Source organism: Trichoderma reesei (assembly GCF_000167675.1).
Source record: "Trichoderma reesei QM6a unplaced genomic scaffold TRIREscaffold_41, whole genome shotgun sequence".
Classification (NCBI taxonomy): domain Eukaryota; kingdom Fungi; phylum Ascomycota; class Sordariomycetes; order Hypocreales; family Hypocreaceae; genus Trichoderma; species Trichoderma reesei.
The window spans coordinates 60,084-80,626 of record NW_006711188.1 but is presented as its reverse complement, the minus strand read 5'-3'; the positions used below and the strand labels follow the sequence as shown (position 1 = coordinate 80,626).

General features: G+C 44.2%; 4 protein-coding genes across 4 annotated transcripts; 1 reads left to right on the top strand and 3 right to left on the bottom strand.

Annotated features, from left to right (window-relative positions):
- Positions 1-4,773: 4,773 nt before the first annotated feature.
- On the top strand, positions 4,774-6,927 carry TRIREDRAFT_112496 (uncharacterized protein; the record flags this gene model as incomplete). Its single annotated transcript, XM_006969779.1, has 2 exons — positions 4,774-5,101; positions 5,225-6,927. 2 exons carry the CDS (start codon positions 4,774-4,776, stop codon positions 6,925-6,927), a joined length of 2,031 nt encoding a protein of 676 aa, XP_006969841.1.
- Positions 6,928-9,467: 2,540 nt separating this feature from the next.
- On the bottom strand, positions 9,468-12,235 carry TRIREDRAFT_70803 (bifunctional catalase/peroxidase; the record flags this gene model as incomplete). The annotated part of the gene is made up of 7 exons (XM_006969771.1): positions 9,468-9,952; positions 10,025-10,214; positions 10,277-10,602; positions 10,660-10,902; positions 10,966-11,550; positions 11,622-11,849; positions 11,914-12,235. 7 exons carry the CDS (start codon positions 12,233-12,235, stop codon positions 9,468-9,470), a joined length of 2,379 nt encoding a protein of 792 aa, XP_006969833.1.
- A 2,828-nt stretch (positions 12,236-15,063) lies between these two features.
- Positions 15,064-16,038, bottom strand: TRIREDRAFT_112494 (uncharacterized protein; the record flags this gene model as incomplete). The annotated part of the gene is made up of 1 exon (XM_006969770.1): positions 15,064-16,038. One exon carries the CDS (start codon positions 16,036-16,038, stop codon positions 15,064-15,066), a length of 975 nt encoding a protein of 324 aa, XP_006969832.1.
- A 2,475-nt stretch (positions 16,039-18,513) lies between these two features.
- On the bottom strand, positions 18,514-20,274 carry TRIREDRAFT_112493 (uncharacterized protein; the record flags this gene model as incomplete). Its single annotated transcript, XM_006969769.1, has 1 exon — positions 18,514-20,274. One exon carries the CDS (start codon positions 20,272-20,274, stop codon positions 18,514-18,516), a length of 1,761 nt encoding a protein of 586 aa, XP_006969831.1.
- Between the last annotated feature and the right edge of the window lie 269 nt (positions 20,275-20,543).

The following is a 20,543-nucleotide window of genomic DNA, read 5'->3' as shown; positions in this document are numbered from 1 at the left end:
ACGCGGGCGAAGCAGACGCGCACGAAGACTTATAATAATTATAAATATTATTTTAAAAATATTTAATATACTATTTCGTTTACTTATCATAATATAAACAGTCCCTATCGCATTTCCCTTTTTAATATATAAAAGTAATAGCTTAAGGTATAGTATAAGGATAGCTTTTAGCTTAAGTTTAATACCTTTAATTTATAAAAATGCAGTTATTTATATACCTTATAATATATAAGTTAATTAAAGCTATAAAAAGCCTAAAGTATTAAAGGCTAATATATATTTAAAGGTTTTATTTATTAAAATAAACTAGTAGGTATATTTAAAGTTAAACTTATAATATAATCTTACTTTTAAATTTACTAGCTTATTATATAGGTTAGTTAATAAAGAAATATATATTATTAATAAATCCTTTATTATATAAAAGTAATTAATTATTAGTCTTTTTTTAGCTTATAAGTTATTTTTATACTTTACTTTTATAATTAATATAAGTTTTATACTTTATAAAAATAACTTATTATTAGCTATATATATATATTTAAATTATTTACTTTTAATTCCTTTTTAAATAAGGTAATTTAATTAATATCTTTTAGGCTTACTTTACTATTTTCTTAATAAACCTTATTATAGCTTAACTCTTTTCTTAAGTCTAGGCTTATAAATAAATAAATTTATAAAAGGGATATTAATAATAGTTTTTTTTTTTAAGTTTTAATATATTTAAAATATTTATACTATCTTTTTCTTTATACTATTAGGTATTTTAAAATTTATTTTTATTTTAAACTATTTAAACTATTAGTTTATAATTTTTTAATTTATATTAAAGTTAGTTATTTTTTTTAATACTTATTAAGGTATAGAAAAAGGAACTTTATAAAACCCCTTAAAATTTATAAAACTAGGCTAGTTTTTTATATTTAATTTTAGTAATTTATAAGGTTTTAGGTTTAGGTCTTTTTTCTTAATATTTAATAAAAATAAGTTAAAGTTTAGTTTAGTATTTTTTAATATTTTTAATTTATATAAGGTATAATATAAATAAACTATTTATACTTATTTAAATTTTTTATAAGTCTTTTTATTAGCAGTTAGTTTAAGTATATATTTAATAAATACTAATCCTAGGTTTATTAATATATAAAAAAAAGGGGTATTAAAAGTTATTTTTATCTCTTCCTTTTAGCTTTTATTAGGCCTTTTATTAATATACTAAGGTTAAAGTAAGTAACTTAGTTTCTTTACTTATTATTATTATTTTTTAATTCCTTTAAGTTTATAAAGGAAGAAAAATTAAATTTTTTTTTAAATTTCTTATTTATTTTTATATAATATCTAGCTGCTTTAAAAGTACTAAATATAAGTATAATCTTTTATTTATTTAATAATAATAAGATAGGTTTTTATATAGTTTTTTATTCTTTTTTATTAGCTTATATATTAATTTATAAAGTGCCTTTTTTAATATTAAATATAGCTTTTATATTATAAAGCTATAGTATTTTTAATAATAATAAAATATCCTCTAGTTTACTATTTAATAAAGGCTTAACTATAGCCTATACCTTTTTTTAAATATTTTTATATTATAAATTTAGTATTATAAACTTATTTATAATAATATAATATTTATTAGTATTAAATATAATTAATTTAGTAAATCTTATTAAAAATAAATTAATTATAAGTATTTTATTATAAGTTATAAAGTCTTTAAAAATAAAGCTAGCTTTTAAACCTTAATCTGCTTATACTAGGTCTTTTAGTAATTAATACTTAACTTTATAAAAAATTAATTAAAATATAATATTTACTTAAAATAACTTTAGTATAAAATCCTTTTTTCTTAATAGTATAGTATTATATATATTAAGGCTAAGTATTATTAACTAAGCTTTTACTATTATCTTTCCTTTTCCTTTTTAAGTCTTTTTTAAAGACTTATGCCTAAATAGCTTATTAAATTAGCAGGTGCTTTTAAAACTAAGCTGCTATAGCTTTAATAAAGTTAATTCTGCCTTAAATTTAAATACTAGTTTTTTAAAATTAAAGTTACCTTTTTTATCTCTTTTTATAATTTAAGCTAGTCTAGTGCTTTTTTTAGGTTTATTTAATAAGGGCTAGTAGTTAAAGGTTTAAGACTTAGTATTATATTTATTTATATTATCTTTTATAATAACTAGTCCTTTTTATGCCTTTCTTTTTTTAAGGGCTGGCTTTATTTTAGTAGTTAATATAGCTATTTTTAATATTTTTAAAAGGTTTATTATAGCATCCTTTTTTAAAATTTTTTATAAATACTAGGCTATAGCTTTTAGTAATAAGATAGCCTCCTTTTTTATACTTATTTAAGCTAAATATATATTTACTAATATCTTTTTAAATTTTTATAAGCAGTATAATATAATTAATTAAAAGGCTATAGTTAGGCTTATAGCAGGCTTCTACTAGATTTAACCTTAGTTTTTAATAATTAAAGTATTTATTTTATTATATTTCTTAAAATATATAAAAGCAGTATATATATTAATAGTAGTTCTTTTTAAGCTAAGTGTAGACTTTTTAAAATTATAATAAGTTATAAATTTAAAGTATGCCTTTTTTTATACTTATAATTATTAATTAAAAGGGGTAAAGCAGTAGTTAAAATAATATTTTATTTATTTATATATAAAATAAACTAGCTTGCTTAGTAATATAAAAAGCTATTTATTAATATATATATTTTTAAAATTTATATAAAGTAAAAGGTCTTATAATATATTTTATTTAAAAGATAACTTAAGGTATATATATTTAAAACTTCCCCTAGCTTAAGGCATCTTCTTAAAGTATATAAGAGGCTTTATATATAAGGCCTTAGGCTAGTTTATTAAAGCAGGACTAGGTTACTTATATAACTAACTGCTATAATACTAACTATTACTTTAGCTATAATATTTAGTAAGTATTAGTAATAAAGGCAGTAGTAATTTTAATATTAAAGTTAAGGGTTATATTAGATTTTATATTAGCTATTATAAAGTCTACTAAAAGCTATAGTAAGGTAAGATTAAAAAGCCTAAAATAAAACTTATAAAATAGCTTGCTACTTCTTAAAGGATAGTAAATAGCACTGCTAAATTAAAGCTAAATTCCTTTATTAAGATATAATTAAGGTCTTTTTTAAACCTCTTTTAAATAATATACTTATAGGCTTTTATATAAGCCTTTTTAAATTAAGCTTTTTTTAAGTCTTCTTTTATATAAATAATAGCTTTAGTAATATTAATTATTATAGTAAAAGCTTTTATACTTTTAGTAAATATAGCTAATTAGTTAACTGCTTTTTTTTATAAGGTTTTATCTTTTAGGCCTATAACTATTTATTTAATAAAGTCCTTTAAGTAATAGTCTTTTACCTAAGTTAATAAAGGGCCTGTTAAAGGATAATTCTTACCTTTAGCCTTATAAAAAGCTATATAAGCCTTAATTAAATACACTTTTAAAAACTTATTTAGCTTTTATTTTAATAAACTATTAGATTTTATATTAAAGTTAAGTATATATATAAAGGTAGGAAATTAGTTTTTTAATATATTATAAAATATATCTAGGTTTTTTATAATAGCTGTTTTATTTAAGGCCTTATTATTAATTTCTTATAAAAAATTAATAAAATTTATAAATTTAGCTACTAGGCTAATAAGGTTTATATTAATATATTTAATTATATAACTAGAAGGGATAGGATTTTTATTATTTAAGGATGCTTTTAAGTAATTTAGCTAGTAAAAGATAGGGTAAGATTTATTAAATAGGGTTACTGCTATAGTATATATATACCTTATAGTATTTTTTATATTACTTATATTATTCTAATTATCTTCCTCTTTTAGCTTTAAGTAGTATTCTATCTTAGGCTTTAATAGGTCTAAAAGGTCTTATATATTAAACTATATATTAAAATTAGGTTCTAGATCTTAATTTATAAAAAAGTAAGTAAAAGAACTAGAATTTTTAATTTTTAACTAGTTTTATAATAACTATATAATTTCTTTTAGTAAGTTTATATTTATAATAAAGGTAAATATAAATCTAGCTGCTAGGTTTAAAGCTATAGTAATTTATAATTTTATTTTTTAATATATAAGGGCCTAGCTTCTTAAGCCTAGTTTAAGGGATAGGGGTAATTACTATAATTAACCTAGCTTAGTTAGACTTTTAAGACCTTATAATTTTAATAGTAATTTAAAAAGGTCTTTTTATAATAATATATATAATATAGCTTTTATACTAAAAGTATTACTTTTATAAGTTTTAATAAAATAAATAAGTCTTAAAGAGAATAAGATAATAAGTAGATTTAATAAGTTATATAGGCTAATATATTAAAAGGATATAAGTAATATTTAGCTTTAACTAGCTATATAGCTATACTTTTTACTACCTGTAAAATATAAGTGTATTATAAATAAACTATTTTAAATATAATAGAATATTAATAACCCCCTGTCTTAATTATTATAAAGGAGATGCAGGGGTCTTTAATATAAAAGAGGTCTTAATATAATAAAATTAATTAATTAACTAGCTAGTGAGTGTGTGTGTGTAAAAGTAAGAGACTAGATCCCTATGGCCTCTATATGGCTTTTTATTAACCTTCCTCGTGGTCATGTGACCGACCTCTCTAAAAGGGGCTCTTAGCCCACCGTTCCTGCCGTCCCCTTTATCTCTAGAACTACCTTGCGGATACGCAATGACATCAGGCTAGAAACTGCAGCCATTATGTCGCTGTCTGGTCCCAAGTCCGCTCCCGAAAGCCGGCCTTGTTCCTTGTGCCACCACCCGCCACGAGCAAATAGCGGACCAACCGCAGCCATTACAAGCCTTGATGCCCTGTCACAGGGGACAGCGTCGGGCTGCCTTTCATGCTCAGTCTTGAGTGCCGGCATCCAAAGTGTTGTCGCCAGTAGTGCCTCTCAGGATGTCCAGCCCCTGGACTCTATCGAGAGGTTGCGCATGGACATTAACATGGCTGCTTCTGGCCAGAGCCTCAGCCTGACTCTCTTCGACCGCCAGCTGGAGATTTCCGTTTTCGCTCAGCCAACACACAGTGAGGTTTCCATCCCTGTAGAGCATGGAGTGCATACGGCGTCGTCTAAGCCACTTAAACTCGAGGTATCATAGTTGCCATACATGTGCGGAGGCGCTGATACTAACTTACTCGCTCGGCCAGAAACCCCTGAATTTGACCGCTTATTTCCAAACGTGCCAATCGGAGTAGTAGATCTCCCTCAATCAACATGCTCTGATGCTAGCCTCGAATGGGTGGTAGAGAAACTGAGGCAATGTGACAACAACCATACATGCCACAGAAGGACTTCCGGATCATCAGGGCCCTTACCGCGGCATATCCTTGATATTGGCTCTTCTGACATCCGATTGAGAGAGTCTGACGTCGAAGATGGCGAGATTGCGAAATACGCATGTCTAAGCCACTGCTGGGGTGCGTCACGGCCCTTGAGCACAACAACTGCCAATCTTGACATACACAGGCACGGAATTTGCTGGAATGTCCTCCCTCGCCTCTTTCAAGACACGATTACAATTGTGAGGAGGTTGGGCATCACTCTGCTCTGGATCGATAGCCTTTGCATCATTCAAGATGACAAGGACGACTGGAGACAGGAGGCGGCGAAGATGGGCTCAGTCTACCAAAAGGCATACATTGTGATATCCGCATCGAAGGCATCCAGCTCCGAAGAGAGTCTATTTGGTGGGATCAACGACCAGCTAGAGCCGAGCACAATAGCTCTTCCATCTTTGGGCCAAGGAGCTGCTCTATGCTTTCGCAGATCATTCACCCACTCACCTGGATATATGGACCACAGGCTTGTCAAGTCATCCTCACTGCCGACCTTTAATCGCGGGTGGATCTTCCAAGAACGCTTTTTGTCATCAAGGGTTCTTCACTTCGGGCCACAGGAGCTTTCATGGGAGTGTCTACGGACATCCACTTGCCAGTGTACACCTTCAACCATCGTTGACACCGGTGGTGGGACTGTGGGCACTTATACACTATCTGCACGGCGAGTCTTGGAGCCAAAGGCTGTCTTCAATCACGGCCACTGGCGGCAGTTGAAGGAGGCCCAGTTGATCAAGGTCTGGCACATGCTTGTGGAAGAGTATACGAAACTCCACCTGACCTTCGAGAGCGACATCTTTCCAGCAATCTCAGGCATAGCGAAGATCTTCCAACGCTCTGCAAGTTCCGAGTATGTCGCTGGAATGTGGACAAAATCTTTACCATATGACCTAGCGTGGCATAAAGAGACCTTGTCTGATGAGTTGGCAACGGAAAATGAGTGGTCTCGACGTCCGCAGGTATGGAGAGCTCCCACGTGGTCGTGGGCAGCAGTGTTGGGCCCGATCAAGTTTCTTGATATGGGAACTGGCCTTGTTACTCTGTGCAAAATTGAGGATGCAAAGTGCTTCCCGTATCAGACGGATCGAACTGGTGAGCTCAGTGGTGGCAACCTCTCACTACGCGGTCACTTGATCTCTACATCGATCAACTACAGATCTTCTCTCGGCCAGAATCTGAGGAAGCCTTTCGAACTCTTTGAGCTCGACATCATGGAAAGGCAAGTGGGCAGTGTGTGGGCAGACTACGACTCATCCTTACCGGGCACGGATCACATCCCTGCTGGAAGTGTCATACAATGCTTCATGCTTGCGACGAGAATTGACTCGGGGTCTTTGATCATGCTTCTACTACGGAAGAGTGGCTATGACGAAGAAGACGGCTGTGTCATTTGGCATCGATTAGGGCTTGTTCAGTTGTCGAAGCCTCCTAATGTTCGTCTTGAGGCGAAGGATTATTGGTTCACCGTCTTCAAGGGACGGATGAGCGATTTGACCTTGGTGAAGATCATATGACATCTGTGTCTGAATCAAGCCCTTGAAAGACTTTTCGCCAATAATTTCAGTGGACTAAAAAGAACAAGATACCATGACAAGTACGAAGGAGGATGTGTTCATTGTATGGAGTCATCTTTCTAATCACGAAGCAAGCGCACCTTCACTAGGAGCCCATTTGTCTGCAAGAGTGGAACAACTCCAAGTCACCTATCCACAGGCCCTGGTACCATGAGAAGTCATTCACTGCCCTGTATTTCCTCGCTCTACTCTATGAGTTTACGCAACCACCTATATCTGCTAGAAGAAAAGACTCATCTCTCCAGGAGATCTAGCCAAAATATCTGCAATCCCGACTTCACATTGAGCACACTGATACCCTATAACACTTATTGGCATGTCTGGTAATAATACCCATTGACAATCCAACTCTATAAATGGTTCATCCTATATACTGCTCTTAACATTTTTGCATAATCAGCCCTTCATTATTATGCCGGATAATTTCCTGAGCATTTGACCAATGACAATCACGCCTATTGTATTCGAGTCCCGATCGCCCTCCCGAAAAATGGCGTGTCATTATTCGTCCATGCCGCTACTTCTACAGTAGCTTGCCGGCTTCATGGCCTATTCACATCTTGCAAGTTGCTCCGACACAACCACGTCAGAGTTTATTCCTGAATGTAGCGGAACATAAGCCACGGCTGCTAGCAAGCCTGTACCCCAGATCATCGATTAGCATAGATACATTGCTCCATACCCGGTAGGGACTATATGATGATTGATGATAACTATATTCATTCTTGGTCATCGGATGGCATAAACCAACCTTGTCTCAAGAGGGCATATCCTTCATTGACCGTATACCTCCGGGCGCCTATCAATTCGCTATATATGCACCTGATGTAGAAGTCAACCCGCCAATCGGGCCTGAAGAGCATTCCCATGCAGCGGACAAAACAAACTATCCGTATACCAACCCCGTGATAGCTTCAACCATTTGGAATGCTTCACCTCCTCCTTATTCAAGCTAGTCCACGCATCTATCCCAGACCCCCAGACTATTCAAATCAACGTAACAGCAAAAGTCCAACGGAAACAATATGCGATCGCTGGTTATGTCAGAAATTAGTCCCTGTCTCGTGCATGCCCAACATAGAGAAACGTCGTCCAGCACAATGCTCAGCGGAGCATCATCTGGCCGACCGTCCCCTACAATAGCTTACAATCCAGATCGAATCGAGAAACTGCAAGATGGTATACCAAGAATTCCAAAGTTTAGGCCGCAATGACTGAATTGGCTGGGTTGCCATGTGGTAACCTGGTTCAAAGGTCAGAAGTTCTGAAATAGGATATCTTACTGATAATCCGCGCTTACATGCTGCCCCCCCTCCTGTTGGCCGTTTTGACGTCTCGGGAACGGTCCGAGTCTGACTTGTGCGGGACGAGGTTGAATTGGAATGAACGAGGCCTACAAAGCCAATTGCATACGATCTATAGAAAGCAATTATACATAATTAACCTGGTGGTGTCCTTACCAAATGAGACTTGGGACACCAGAGATGCAGCTAGAACATGCGATGAAAGGGCCAAATTAGCAATATATATTGTCTCGGAAAAACCTCCATCAATCACTATTACAGTATTCGAATTCGATGCAGCTGTTACTGTTCCATTGCCAATCTACTGAAAACGTTCTATTCCATATGGAACCCTAATGGAACGTGACACCAATTGCGTCAGGGTCTTCATATAGATAGTCCGATGTTGCATCAGTATTGCTACACAAAGGCGGACTCTTGTCCGATGCATGGGAACAGGGATATACCGCCTTTGAGCAACTCTTCCTTTTAAGATCACACCTCGTCAGCAGAAGAAAAAGGCCGAAATCGCCCATCCCTGCGGCCGCTCAACCGCACGAGGGGGGGTTGCAAACACAAAACCATCCCCAACGCCGCGTTACGCGGAGTATTTCCCCCTCCTTGCGGACAAGACAAACACGTATTTCGTTGTGCTGCCGGACCGAGGATAGTTGTTGTACTTTGTAGTGCTAGCTGTTGTGCTGCCGGGCATGTATGTGCTGTGCGAGTTCGCTACCGTATGTAGCGTCACAAGTAGGGTAGATGCAAATCGCTATCCATGGCCATTATGAGGATGCTTGGCACAATGAGCAAACTTATATCGTGCTAGGTGTTGCACATTGTATCGCACACGCTCTTTTAAACGGTCGTGGCGAGCGGATGGAATACTCCATGGTGGAACACGACTCGTACTTGGTAGGACCAACTGGACCACGAGATCGTTGTGACACATTGTGTCGTGTTACTCAATCGCCATGGAAGGACTGAAGAGCGAAAGATCGAGAGAGACAGACATTCATCCGGCGGTGAGTATAACATCACCAAGCGATAGACAAGAGAAGGAAGCAAAATCAGTTGTTGAAGTTACATGTATTTGTTCATCATGATGGCAGCTGCGCCTTGCTAATCTAGTCATTAAAACAACGTGACTATCGTATATACAATATTCTGAAAGTGCAACTCTAGGAAACCAACTCCTTAGTAGGCACCCTTATGTCCCTTGACATCATAGCGGTCCAGGTCCATGACCTTTGCCCATGCGGCGACAAAGTCATTGGCAAACTTGGTCTTAGCGTCAGAAGAGCCGTAGACCTCAGCAAGGGCACGCAGCTCAGGGTGGGAGCCAAAAATGAGATCAGAGCGGGAGGCGGTCCACTGGACCTTGCCGTTCGAGTCCTTGCTCTGGAACAGCTCCTCGTTGGTGCCGTTGACAACGGACCAGGTCGAGTAGGAGCCCAGCAGGTTGACGAAGAAGTCGTTGGTGAGCTGGCCGGGGCGAGAAGTCAGGACGCCGGTGGAGGAGCCGTCAAAGTTGGCAGAGAGGGCGCGCATGCCACCAATGAGAACCGTCAGTTCGGGGGGGCTCAGGGTAAGGAGGGCAGCCTTGTCCACAAGGATCTCCTCAGTCAGCGACGAAGCTGTGCCGTGGCCGAAGTTGCGGAAACCGTCAGCCTTGGGCTCGACTGCAGGAATATAAAGGTTAGCAAATGCGACACAACTGCGAGGGTCATCGGGGCGTAGGGGGGTGGACGCACGGAACGCAAAGGTGGAGGCATCGGTCTGATCTTGGGTGGCATCAACACGACCAGGGGTAAAGGGCACGGTGAGGGTGAGCCCAGCGGCCTTGGCAGCCTTCTCAATGGCAGCGACACCGCCGAGGACAATGAGATCAGCCAGAGACACCTTCTTGCCGCTGGACTGGAACTTGGTCTGGACACCCTTGAGCTATAGCCGGAGAAGTAGTTGTTAGCATAAGCACATGTAGCTGGTGTGGTACTGTTACTTACGGCCTTGAGGACAGCCTGCAGGCGTGGAGGGTTGTTGGCAGCAAAGTTGACCTGGGGCTGGAGAGCAATGCGAGCTCCGTTGGCACCACCGCGCTTGTCAGAGATACGGAAGGTCGATGCAGAGCCCCAGGCAGTGGTGACCAGGTTGGAGACGTTGAGGCCGGGGGCGGCGAGAATCTGCTGCTTCAGCGAGGAAATGTCCGAAGCAGCCAGAGTGGTGTAAGCCGGCGTCGGGAGAGGGTCCTGCCAAATGAGGGGTGCCTTCTTGGGGACCTCGGGGCCGAGGTAGCGGGCGATGGGACCCATGTCACGGTGCAGCAGCTTGTCTGGATCAGGGGTCAGCTGGGGCATACATCATAAGGTAGGGTAGCACGCTGACTTACACCAGGCAAGGCCAAACTTCTCGGTAAAGTAGTCAAAGTCGTTGAGGAACGTCCTGGAGATGTTGTTGTAGATGGGGTCATCACGGAGACCCAAGTCGGAGGTCAGCATCGTGGGCCGGCGGAACTTGCCCTTGATGAAGGGGTCGGGGTAAGATGCGTTGGCATCGAGAGCCTCCCACTGAGGGGCACCATCGGGGGACTTGGTGAGGGTGAAGTTGTTGTTGAGCAGGGAGAAGAGGAATTCTGCGAGACATAGTCAGCAACAGGAATGCGAGAGAGAGCAAAAGGGACAAGAGGGTAACTCACCATTTGCCCACTTGGTGGGAGTGCGGGACCAGATGACCTCAAGACCCGAAGTGTAGGCGTTGTCGGCGTTTCCACTGCCAAAGCTGTTCTTCCAGCCAAGACCCTGCAGCTCAATGCCGGCAGCGTTGGGCTCAGGACCAATGTTGTCTCCCGTCACAGCGCCGTGGGTCTTGCCAAAGGCGTGGCCACCAGCGATGAGGGCGACGGTCTCCTCGTCGTTCATGCCCATGCGCCCAAATGTCTCACGAATGTCCAAAGCACTCGCACGGGTATCCGGCTGGCCATTGGGCCCGCGAGGATCGACGTAGATGAGACCCATGCTGACGGCTCCCAGTGGGCTCTCGAGTTTGTCCGCTCGCTCAGTGAAGTCTGTGCTTCCGTTGTAGCGGACCACGTTGTTGAGCGCCTCGGGGAACATCTCCTGCTCGCCACCCCAGTAGATGCCCTCGTCTGACTGCCAGGTATCCTCGCGACCAAAGCCAAAGCCGTACGTGGGGAAGCCCATGTTCTCCATGGCAGTGTTGCCGGCAAAGACGAACAGGTCGGCCCACGAGAGGGCGCTGCCGTACTTTTGCTTGATGGGCCCTACCATGATAGGTTGATTAGCAAGACATGGCCCCAGATTGGGCTGACAGCAGTCCCTGGATCTGACTTACAAAGCAGACGACGAGCCTTGTCCAGGTTGGCATTGTCCGGCCAGCTGTTGAGGGGAGCAAATCGCTGCTGGCCCTGACCGGCTCCTCCGCGTCCGTCAACGGCGCGGTAGGTACCCGCGTTGTGCCATGCTAGACGGATGAAGAACGGGCCATAGTCGCCAAAGTCGGCAGGCCACCAGTCCTGGGAAGTGGTCTGGACGGCGGTGATGTCCTTCTTGAGCTGGGCGACTGTCCTTGATATCAGCGCTTGGCCTTGTATAATCCCACTGACAAGTCGCTCAACATAACATACCATCAATCTTGCCAAAGGCAGAGGCATAGTCAAAGTCGGAGCCCAAGGGATTCGACTTCTCGGAAAACTGGCGGAGTACCCCGAGGTTCAGTTCGCAGGGCCACCACTGCCTGCTGCGCGTGCCTCCTCCAGCAACGGTGCTCTTGCGAGGGCACGTGCCGAAGTCGGGGCCGTCCGGGCTGAACCTCTTCTCCAAGATGGACTCGGGATGGGCTCGAGCGATATTGACGTTGGCATTGCCGTTGCCGTTGATGTGAGGGCAGCCAATGGCCGTGGCGAGCGGCAGCGTGCCGGCAATGGCCAGGAGGTTCTTGAGAGGCATCGTCTAGAGCTGGACCGGGTCGACAGGAGCAGAGCGGCCAAGAGGAGTGGTAGGTCTGGTGGAAAACAGCTGCGATCAAGAGCTGCCGATCATGTCCATATATAATTTTTTTGCCCTCTCCATTGGACCTGTCTTCGTCTGCCCTGGTTGGGCTTGCCCTCGCTACATATCCGTGTATACGGAGTACTCAGTGCATGCTCGCTCGCACACAACGATACCGACTGGCCTTGCACAAGCACAGCTGACAGGGGGCTCCGTATGGCAGCGGACTCCATGCGGCCTTAAGGTAGCCGTGCCTGGCATCATGCAGCTCGATGTGACACCAGCTTCCACGCCCCCGGGCAGCAAAAGTAAGCTTGCAGGTAGCACACGGTTTTGTCTGGTGCCATCCCTGTGGGCCGCACAAACTGTCGACAAACTCGTGCAGAGGTTCCCTCGATCTCGCCCGGAATCTCCTTCCTAAACCATCCTACCGGCGCCGCAGGTTTAGAAGAACAAGTCCGAGGCTCTGGGGACTTCTGATCGGCTTCGAATACTACCACCATCTGCACAGGTACTACATACTACTCCATACTACTCCATAGTACTAGCATTGTCGAGTCAGTCCCGTCCCTCCTACCTTATGCTTCTTCTCCGCCACTCCGCCTCTTCCGCTAGGTGCCGAAAATCTCATGCTAGCAGCAAACTGCCGGGTCCTGGAGGCTTCAGTCAGCTAATCAAATGCCTCTCAGCCCAGGGCTAAGGGCGGAGGACTACCCAGACGAGGCAAGTGGACTCGCTGGCAGTCCACCATCTTCCACTATACAATACTTGTTCTCTGCTAGTCGTAGGAGGAGAGCTTCAAGACTCGAGTTTTGCTCAAGTTGCACGAGCTGATGCGTCCAGGTGCAAACACTCGATGTGTAAGGTCATACAGCTCATACGATGATGCCTTGCCGCCTCTCTGTGTCTGACCAAAGCTGACCCCTGCTTGCTCTGCTCTCGTCCGCCCCCAGGCCATCCCCCGACTCGCCCTGCATGCTTGGCCTTGAATGCTACGGTGCCAGGCATCGTTAATATAATTTCATCTGCCATCATGCGGAAAGTTTGCCCGCGCCGGCGGGTGAACCAAGCTGCCGCAGGTCCAATAAGGACCCGCCGATTACATGTCCTTCGCCCACAGTTTCCGCATTGGTGACTTGTCGTGATGTGACGCTCAACAAGGGTGACAAACATGAGGCCAAGAAAGTCCGGCACCTGGGAGCGGCCATCAACCCTATTTTTAGACGCCCTTGCTGCAGATTAACCAGCAAGACGCCAAGTGCGTATTACCACGTACTGCTACAGTACATACTCTTGTACTCGCATGTAATATTTTCTCTCTGGTGCTCCTCCGCGAGAAATGGAACGTGCACGATTCCCATTCGAGTGCTGTGGCCCAGTAACACGCCGTCGACAAGGGGGTTGATGCGCGAGTGGACTAGCGGTATGAGATAGTCTCACCAAGGCCCGACTATGATGTGATCAGTGCAAAGATGTCAGAGCACTAGCACGATCAGGTTTATGCACCTTACATAAGACTTTCCGGAGTTTGAGACTCTGGTAGTACTATGTAGGCGTGTCTTTGGCGGGCATCTACAGGCGTTGGTGGCGTATACAGCATATAATAGGGAGTCCGTTTGATGCCATATGGTAACGATACAGTTTCCTCTCCAACGACACCGCGGACAACTGATTCGACTCAACATCTACTCGTACATCGAGGCAAGGCGATAACCGAACCGCTTGCCAAGGCGACGAGACCCGGAGACGATGTAATGCTAGGGGTTGCACGAGATATACGATTGGAGCGTTTTGGGGAAAGCAAAGACACCACGACGATTGGTACCGGCACCATTGAAGCTTTCGCGCCGAATTGCTTGTTTCTGTACTTGGTCGCCGGGTGAATAATTGAATGCCAATTGCTTTGTACTCGACAAGTGGTAGACAGAGTGGTTGTGGCCGCTTGCAAGCAACCCTTGAGCGATATTTGCAAGCAGTTTTGTCCTAAAAGGGTGATTTTGGTTATATATCAGAGTAGCATAAAAGACTGATATATCACATGAGGGGAATGTTTCCAGTGACAGGACAGAAAAAAGGGGGATTGTAGCAGAGGGAATGATTCCAAATGGCCAAGACACAGCTAATATATACGGCTGCCGATCTTTGCATATTGGCGCTTAAGTCAAAAGAAATGGCTTGATCACATGTGCGAGGTTGATGCCATTGGTCAGAAAGTTCCAGGATCAGAAGTCCAAATGTGACTTTTCGAGATCACTAACGACATGGCAACCACATATAGAGAAGCCAAGGCATCTGCGACGCCCAGATGTGATGTGCGCAAGTGGTTTCTTACGACCAGAGAAGGCCATGAGCTCATCACTTATCAATAATGACAGAGTAGGTCAACTGGTTCGGGAATCACGCAGACAAGGGTTTGCAGAAAGTCAGGCAAAAGTTGATGTGATATTGGGCTCTAGATTTCGAAGACAAGAATCGCAAAGGGGTATCTCAATAGCATCCATGCAGCTGCTATCTTTAACTACAAGCTAAATTGTAGCATCGTAAACGGTAACGCAACTTGGGTATCATCATCTTCGTGTTTGCTGTCTTCCTCATAAATAGCATGGTGATAATGTGAATAAAAAGAATAAAGTACCAATCCCTAAGGAAGGATAATCTCCAACAAATACCACGGAAATCTAGTTCGACAACACAAGAAAGAGTGAGAAATGACCTTCAAACCAAGTTAGTAACAGGCAATACACGGAAAGCAAAGACAAAAATTGGCTTACAAGATATGATATATCTTATATATCCTCCTCAGAAAGCACCATGACCAGTTCGTTCAGGTCGCGATATGGAAGCGGCGGCTTTGCCCGTTGTGTTCCGGTTCGGTGTGCCATCATCCAGCGAGTGTTGAGTCCAACTTCGACCTGGAGCCAGTCGAGAAAGCGGAAAGCTGTGATTGGCTTCGAGGCGTCCCAGGTGCACTCGCTTTCCTCTCGGATGTGGATATACCGTTTGTCGCGACCATGAAATACCGTCGGCTCGGGCCTCTCTTCATCCTCGTCGTCACTTTCTGCCAGTGGCTGCTTTCTCTTCCGGATAGTGCGGTCGATGAGCCAGAAGTTGAAGCCGGCGCCCATCGCACCCTCTGCCACCGCCCGGAGAGTTCGGATGATGAACCCGAGAGGACTATCAGCCGCATACGGCACCTCGCCGGCTTTGACCACGGAGGAATCGAGCCAGGCAGGATCAAACTCGAGGGCCACGTTGGCAAGGTCGACCCGATCCTTTCTCCCCGGGAGCATGTAACGAGAATATACATGCCACGAAGCGCCGGTGCTAAGTGGCCGTATGCAGAAGAGGTCCTGCGACGGCAAGACCTTGAACCGCCATTCCTCCCCGTTGCGGTTGATACCGCAGGTAACAAAGGGGTCGGTTTGCGGACGGGGATCCATGGCTTGCCAAAGCCGGCGGTAGTGGCGGGACACAAAGATTCGGGAACTCGCGCAGGTTGTCCAAAGCATGGCGTCTTGGATATACGCCGATTGATTGCCCACAATCCAGTCCTCGACGGTTGCTGAACCGTCTTGGGGTGTGGGTGCCGCGAGTTCGAACCCAGGGCCGGTGGCTGTCATCCTGGGTTGTGCCGAAACTGTGAAGAAGTGGGCGGCTCTCCGTGTGTCCCTTGCAGAGGACGCCCAGACCATTTCCCTGAGTTCGCAGGGCAGATGGGAGAAGGAGGTGGTGGACATGAGCACCTTGTCTGTGGGTCCCATGTTGAGGTGGATTCCTATAGCATTGTAAGTACAAGGGAAGTTGCTGGTTCAATGAAGATGTTGCAATACTTACGGGATGGTAGAGCCCGAATGAAGTTGTGTATATATATAAAGAAAAAAAAAAGGAAAGGAAAGGTTGGAGTGCTGTGTTGCAGTCCAAGTGTCCTGCAAGAATGTTTTAGCGTTTGCTGTCGGTCAAATATGAGGCTCCTGAGGTAAACACTTACGTATCGTGACAACAATGTGTGTGATAAAGGTTTTTATCGATGCCCAAGATGTTTCGAAAAGTGAGAAAAGATTGTTGGTAGATGGGCTGAATGATACTGATGATGGGAAGACGAGTTGCATGAATCGGGGGGGCGACAGCAGCTCTTATACACAGGCTCCTGCTCTGTAAAAGCGCAGATTGCTCCTGCTATCTACTCTATGGATGATCAAGGTTTAACTAATAGAGTCAAGATGACGCCTTCTTCCATCGTTGATAACAAAACCTTTGAGGAGCACGCATTATACTTTGCTATGTCTCCGGGCCTAATCTCGCAGGTGATAAGGCTCATACCACGAGGAGATGCTCGACATGTTTCTGCGTCTACTTCCTCTTATGTTCACACAGAACTTCACTATGTATGTTGTCCTTGAAGTAGGGACTGAAGAAATCCTCTGTTTTCCTACGAACCGCCCTCATCGTTCTCATGAACGCGTCTCAAAGTCGGAGAGAAGTGTAATGGTAGCTATGGGCTCAAGATTCGTTTCATATATCTCCGGGATGATAACGATTTAGGTTATTATGGGCAGGATCGGCTACAGATATCCTTCCTCCGGAAATGGCGGCGAATATGAGGCTGTGATATACTTTTGGACTCCCTGCTTGTGGTGGCAGTGCGTTGAGCTACATGGGTTGTTTGAGGAAAGGGGTTTGATCACCTTGTTCCGACAGTCGTCCAAAATTCTCTCCTGTAGCTATGAACTCAAGTTGACTCGAACGAAAAATGCGAATACATCCTGCTTGAGAGTCTAGCACATCGAGATACCTGTGAGATGGATCAAAACTGCTCAAAAAACCAGTTCGATCACGAAGTACAGTAGGTAGCTGACGAGCCTACCTCCTCAACAGAGAGAGTATGCATACCGACTGTACGGTAAGCTCATGCCGAGCACGAATTTGGATGGTATAAAGTTTGGGGCAAGATGCGCCACTTCCCCTGTTTGGCCAGAAGTGGCTTGTAGTTAAAATAGAAGAGTCTCCAACGAACCTGTTGGGCTCATCCGTAAGGGGAAATATTACTCAAAGCTAGTAAACCCTTCTGATAGCTTTGTGGCCTGGGTGTCTAGTGTGTAAGTGAGTACCCAGCATTGGCAGCCTTCTGCAGGGTCGAAAGCGTGAATATGTTTCCACTGTAAATCGTCTCACTTCTGGGCCATATAACAACTCCTGTAACGAGGAATGAGTGGGTGCCTTGCCTGCAAGTTGTACATGAAATACGGAAGAAAAGGCAGGAGTTACAACGATGGTCTCAATGGATTTCATCATCCCCCGGGACACACACAAGCAACTGGAATCCACCACAAACATGCCTTGTAGACACAGTTGTCGAGATCTTCATTGAACCAATAAGGTTCCGGTCATATGACGCTTAAAATCAAACTTTTTTGGGCCTGCCCTTTCCGCATAATCCGGATATCGTCAATGAGGCTTGTGTTTGCTTTTGCTCAGCCAACACCCGTTTCTTTGCCATTCAGCATCCTGTGGCAGCTTCTGCCAATCAGCAGTCTTTGTAATCTTATGCCATTGGGAGGAGGTGCACGAGATGTGTCCGGGGAAATTATAGCTTTCTGTGTAATTGGGGCCTTGTGTATCCGATACTACTGAAAGTCTCTTCATACAGCTCTCATTCATAAATTATCCCAGCAGAACTAGAGTTGTCAAATTGCTTGAAGTGATTTATCTGTATTATCAATTTTCTGAAAAGACTCGTCGGTGTTCTTACCCAAGATCTAGAGTATTGATGCTCATGCTAAGCACAAATCCGCCCCCCCCCCCCCACCCCTTTCCCCCCCCTTCCCCCCTCCCCACCCCTTCGCAAACCAGACTACTATACTCAGGATAAGGAGAAGTGTTTTTTTGAGGCGCTTTCAAACGGAGTAAGTGGTTTGAATTGCGTGGATGCTGTAGGATAGTCTCGAGTTGTGTCCATGTATGGCTGCCCATGATGATTACAATGTGAGGTTGGGGAGATCGGTGACTACCTTAACTTGAGACAAAGAAGCCCAGGTGTGTATGAATCGTCTACGTACGGCAATTCCGAGACAATCAATTGGTCATCATGGCTGTAATCAAAGCCAGATGACGCTCTAAGTAATCAAAGATTATGGAATGGACGTAGTAGGACGTATCGCAGTATGGTGATTCCCATTGGTACTAAACAAGCAAACGTGCGAAGGCTACATGCAGGCTATAAACGCCTCCACGAGCCTTCAATAATGAACACCCGGCCTCACTTCCTGGACTCTCTCCACCACGTCAAGGGCCAACGTCTTTCTGGATGCCCTGCTCAAATCCGTACCCTGGCCCGCCAGATATCCTGGCCCAGCAGCATCAGGATCGCTACTATTGACCTCGCTATAACCATTCCGAGGGAACATGGGCTCTCCCGAGATCTTTGGCTCTCCGTCCACCAACTCCCCATACTTGACCCTTCTACCACCGAGGAGGTCCAATATTTGGTCCGCCGAACTGTTCGAGGATCCCTGATTCAGAAGCGGCGCTCCCATGGCCTTTGCAATCTCGAACGGATCCAGCGAGACATGTCTGCCCAGCTTCTGCCAGCCCCATATGAGCCAGAGAATAAACAGCACCTGCAGTGCCATGCATCCAACTGCAATGGCAAAGAACTTCCAATGGGCAGCATACACTATACCGACTCTCGTGATAAGGGAATCTGTCTGCTTGAACCGAATCGGAGGGGCACCAGTCTGGTTCGCAACGGCGAGGGCGCTGCGGAACATGAGCTCGCGGACGTTGTTGATCATGTCTTCTCGGGGGTCAGACCACGTCATGGAGCAGTTGCCATAGTCTCCAATATCCGAGGTCAGAAACGTGCTCGCCGCCTGTCCAGTCGCAGAGACAATGTAGGGAGTATTCGTCATGACGGCGATCCTGAGTGTCGTATTCGAGTTATACTGCGCCTGCAGGACGGAGGCGATTCCTCCGAACATGGTCAAGAATCCTCCTGCGCCGACACTGCCCGAACCCAGCTGCTGCCAGTCGTCAAATTGGGTGATACTGATGGTCGTGTTCGTGGACATGTCACAGGGATCCAGCGTGATGCTGCCGTTGGTGATGGTGAGGTCATAGTTGACAGCAGCGGCGCGCAGCGTGCAGTTGTGCTGTATCATCTGTCCAGTGCATGCATTGGTAGGCTTGTATAGGACCGAGAAATTCATGTGGTTGAGAAACTCCACGCCTTGCGACGGTTCCCAGTCGACACTCGTTCGGAACGTCGTGATCTTGTCGCCTCTGGCAGCCGCCATTTTTGTAAAGTCGTAGTCGACAACGCTATCCGTACAGGAGATATCGAAGCCGGGCCCAGGCATGCGAAGCCAGCAGGTCTGGTTGACACAGCTCGATGGCATCGTGATGACGCTGCGGTTGGAGTATTGCCGGTACACTTCGGCAAAGGTGGGCATCAGCAACGACGTCTCAGTGCCGCTGCCGGCCCAGCCGCTGAAGTTGGACGGCAGAGTCGTGTTGAGGATGGGCACGTTGACTATATCAGTGTAGGGCCCAATCGTTTTGGTGACCGTCTCCGAGGCCTTCTGCAAAACAGCACCGACGGCGATGCCCACTATTATCGAGATGAGAGCCGATATGGCCACCCAGTTGAACAGCTTCGGTCGGGAGAAGCCAATGAGTACGTTGCTGGTAATCTCGAGATCGTAGTGTAGCTCCTTGATCTTGGTGCCCTTGAGCGCCTTGAGCCACCACGAGATAGCAAAGCCCTCGGCATTGGCCACGGACAGGAACAGCACCGCAACGGCGCCCATAAGAGACAGGAGTACCGGGACGGTGAAGTATTTGTTGTGCGTCGGCCAGTGATTCGTCTCTTTGTCCTCGGACATGGCGAGGACCAGCGCAATCATCCCGCAGGTCACCGTCCACGCGGCGAGCGAGGCGATGGTTCTCCATGGTGCTTGCTTCCACAAGCCGGGCTGCCAGGGGATGCCGTCGATGGACATTTTGCGCGCATTTTCATACCTGGCTTCTCGACTATTGAGCAACCCGAGTCTCGACATGGCTGCGAAACTTATAAGTGAAGCTTCTGGCAGGGGTCGGATTTTGTTCTCTGATCAAGGGCTTTGGGAAGAGGATAAACGCCGTGCCGTAATGAGCATGCCTGCGACAAAAGTAGATGCAATTACAAATTGGTTATTACATGTTGCCCAGACGACAGCGGCTTTGACAGCTTTTAGCTCGCAGAGCCTCCAGACCTCTCTCTCCCACTCTT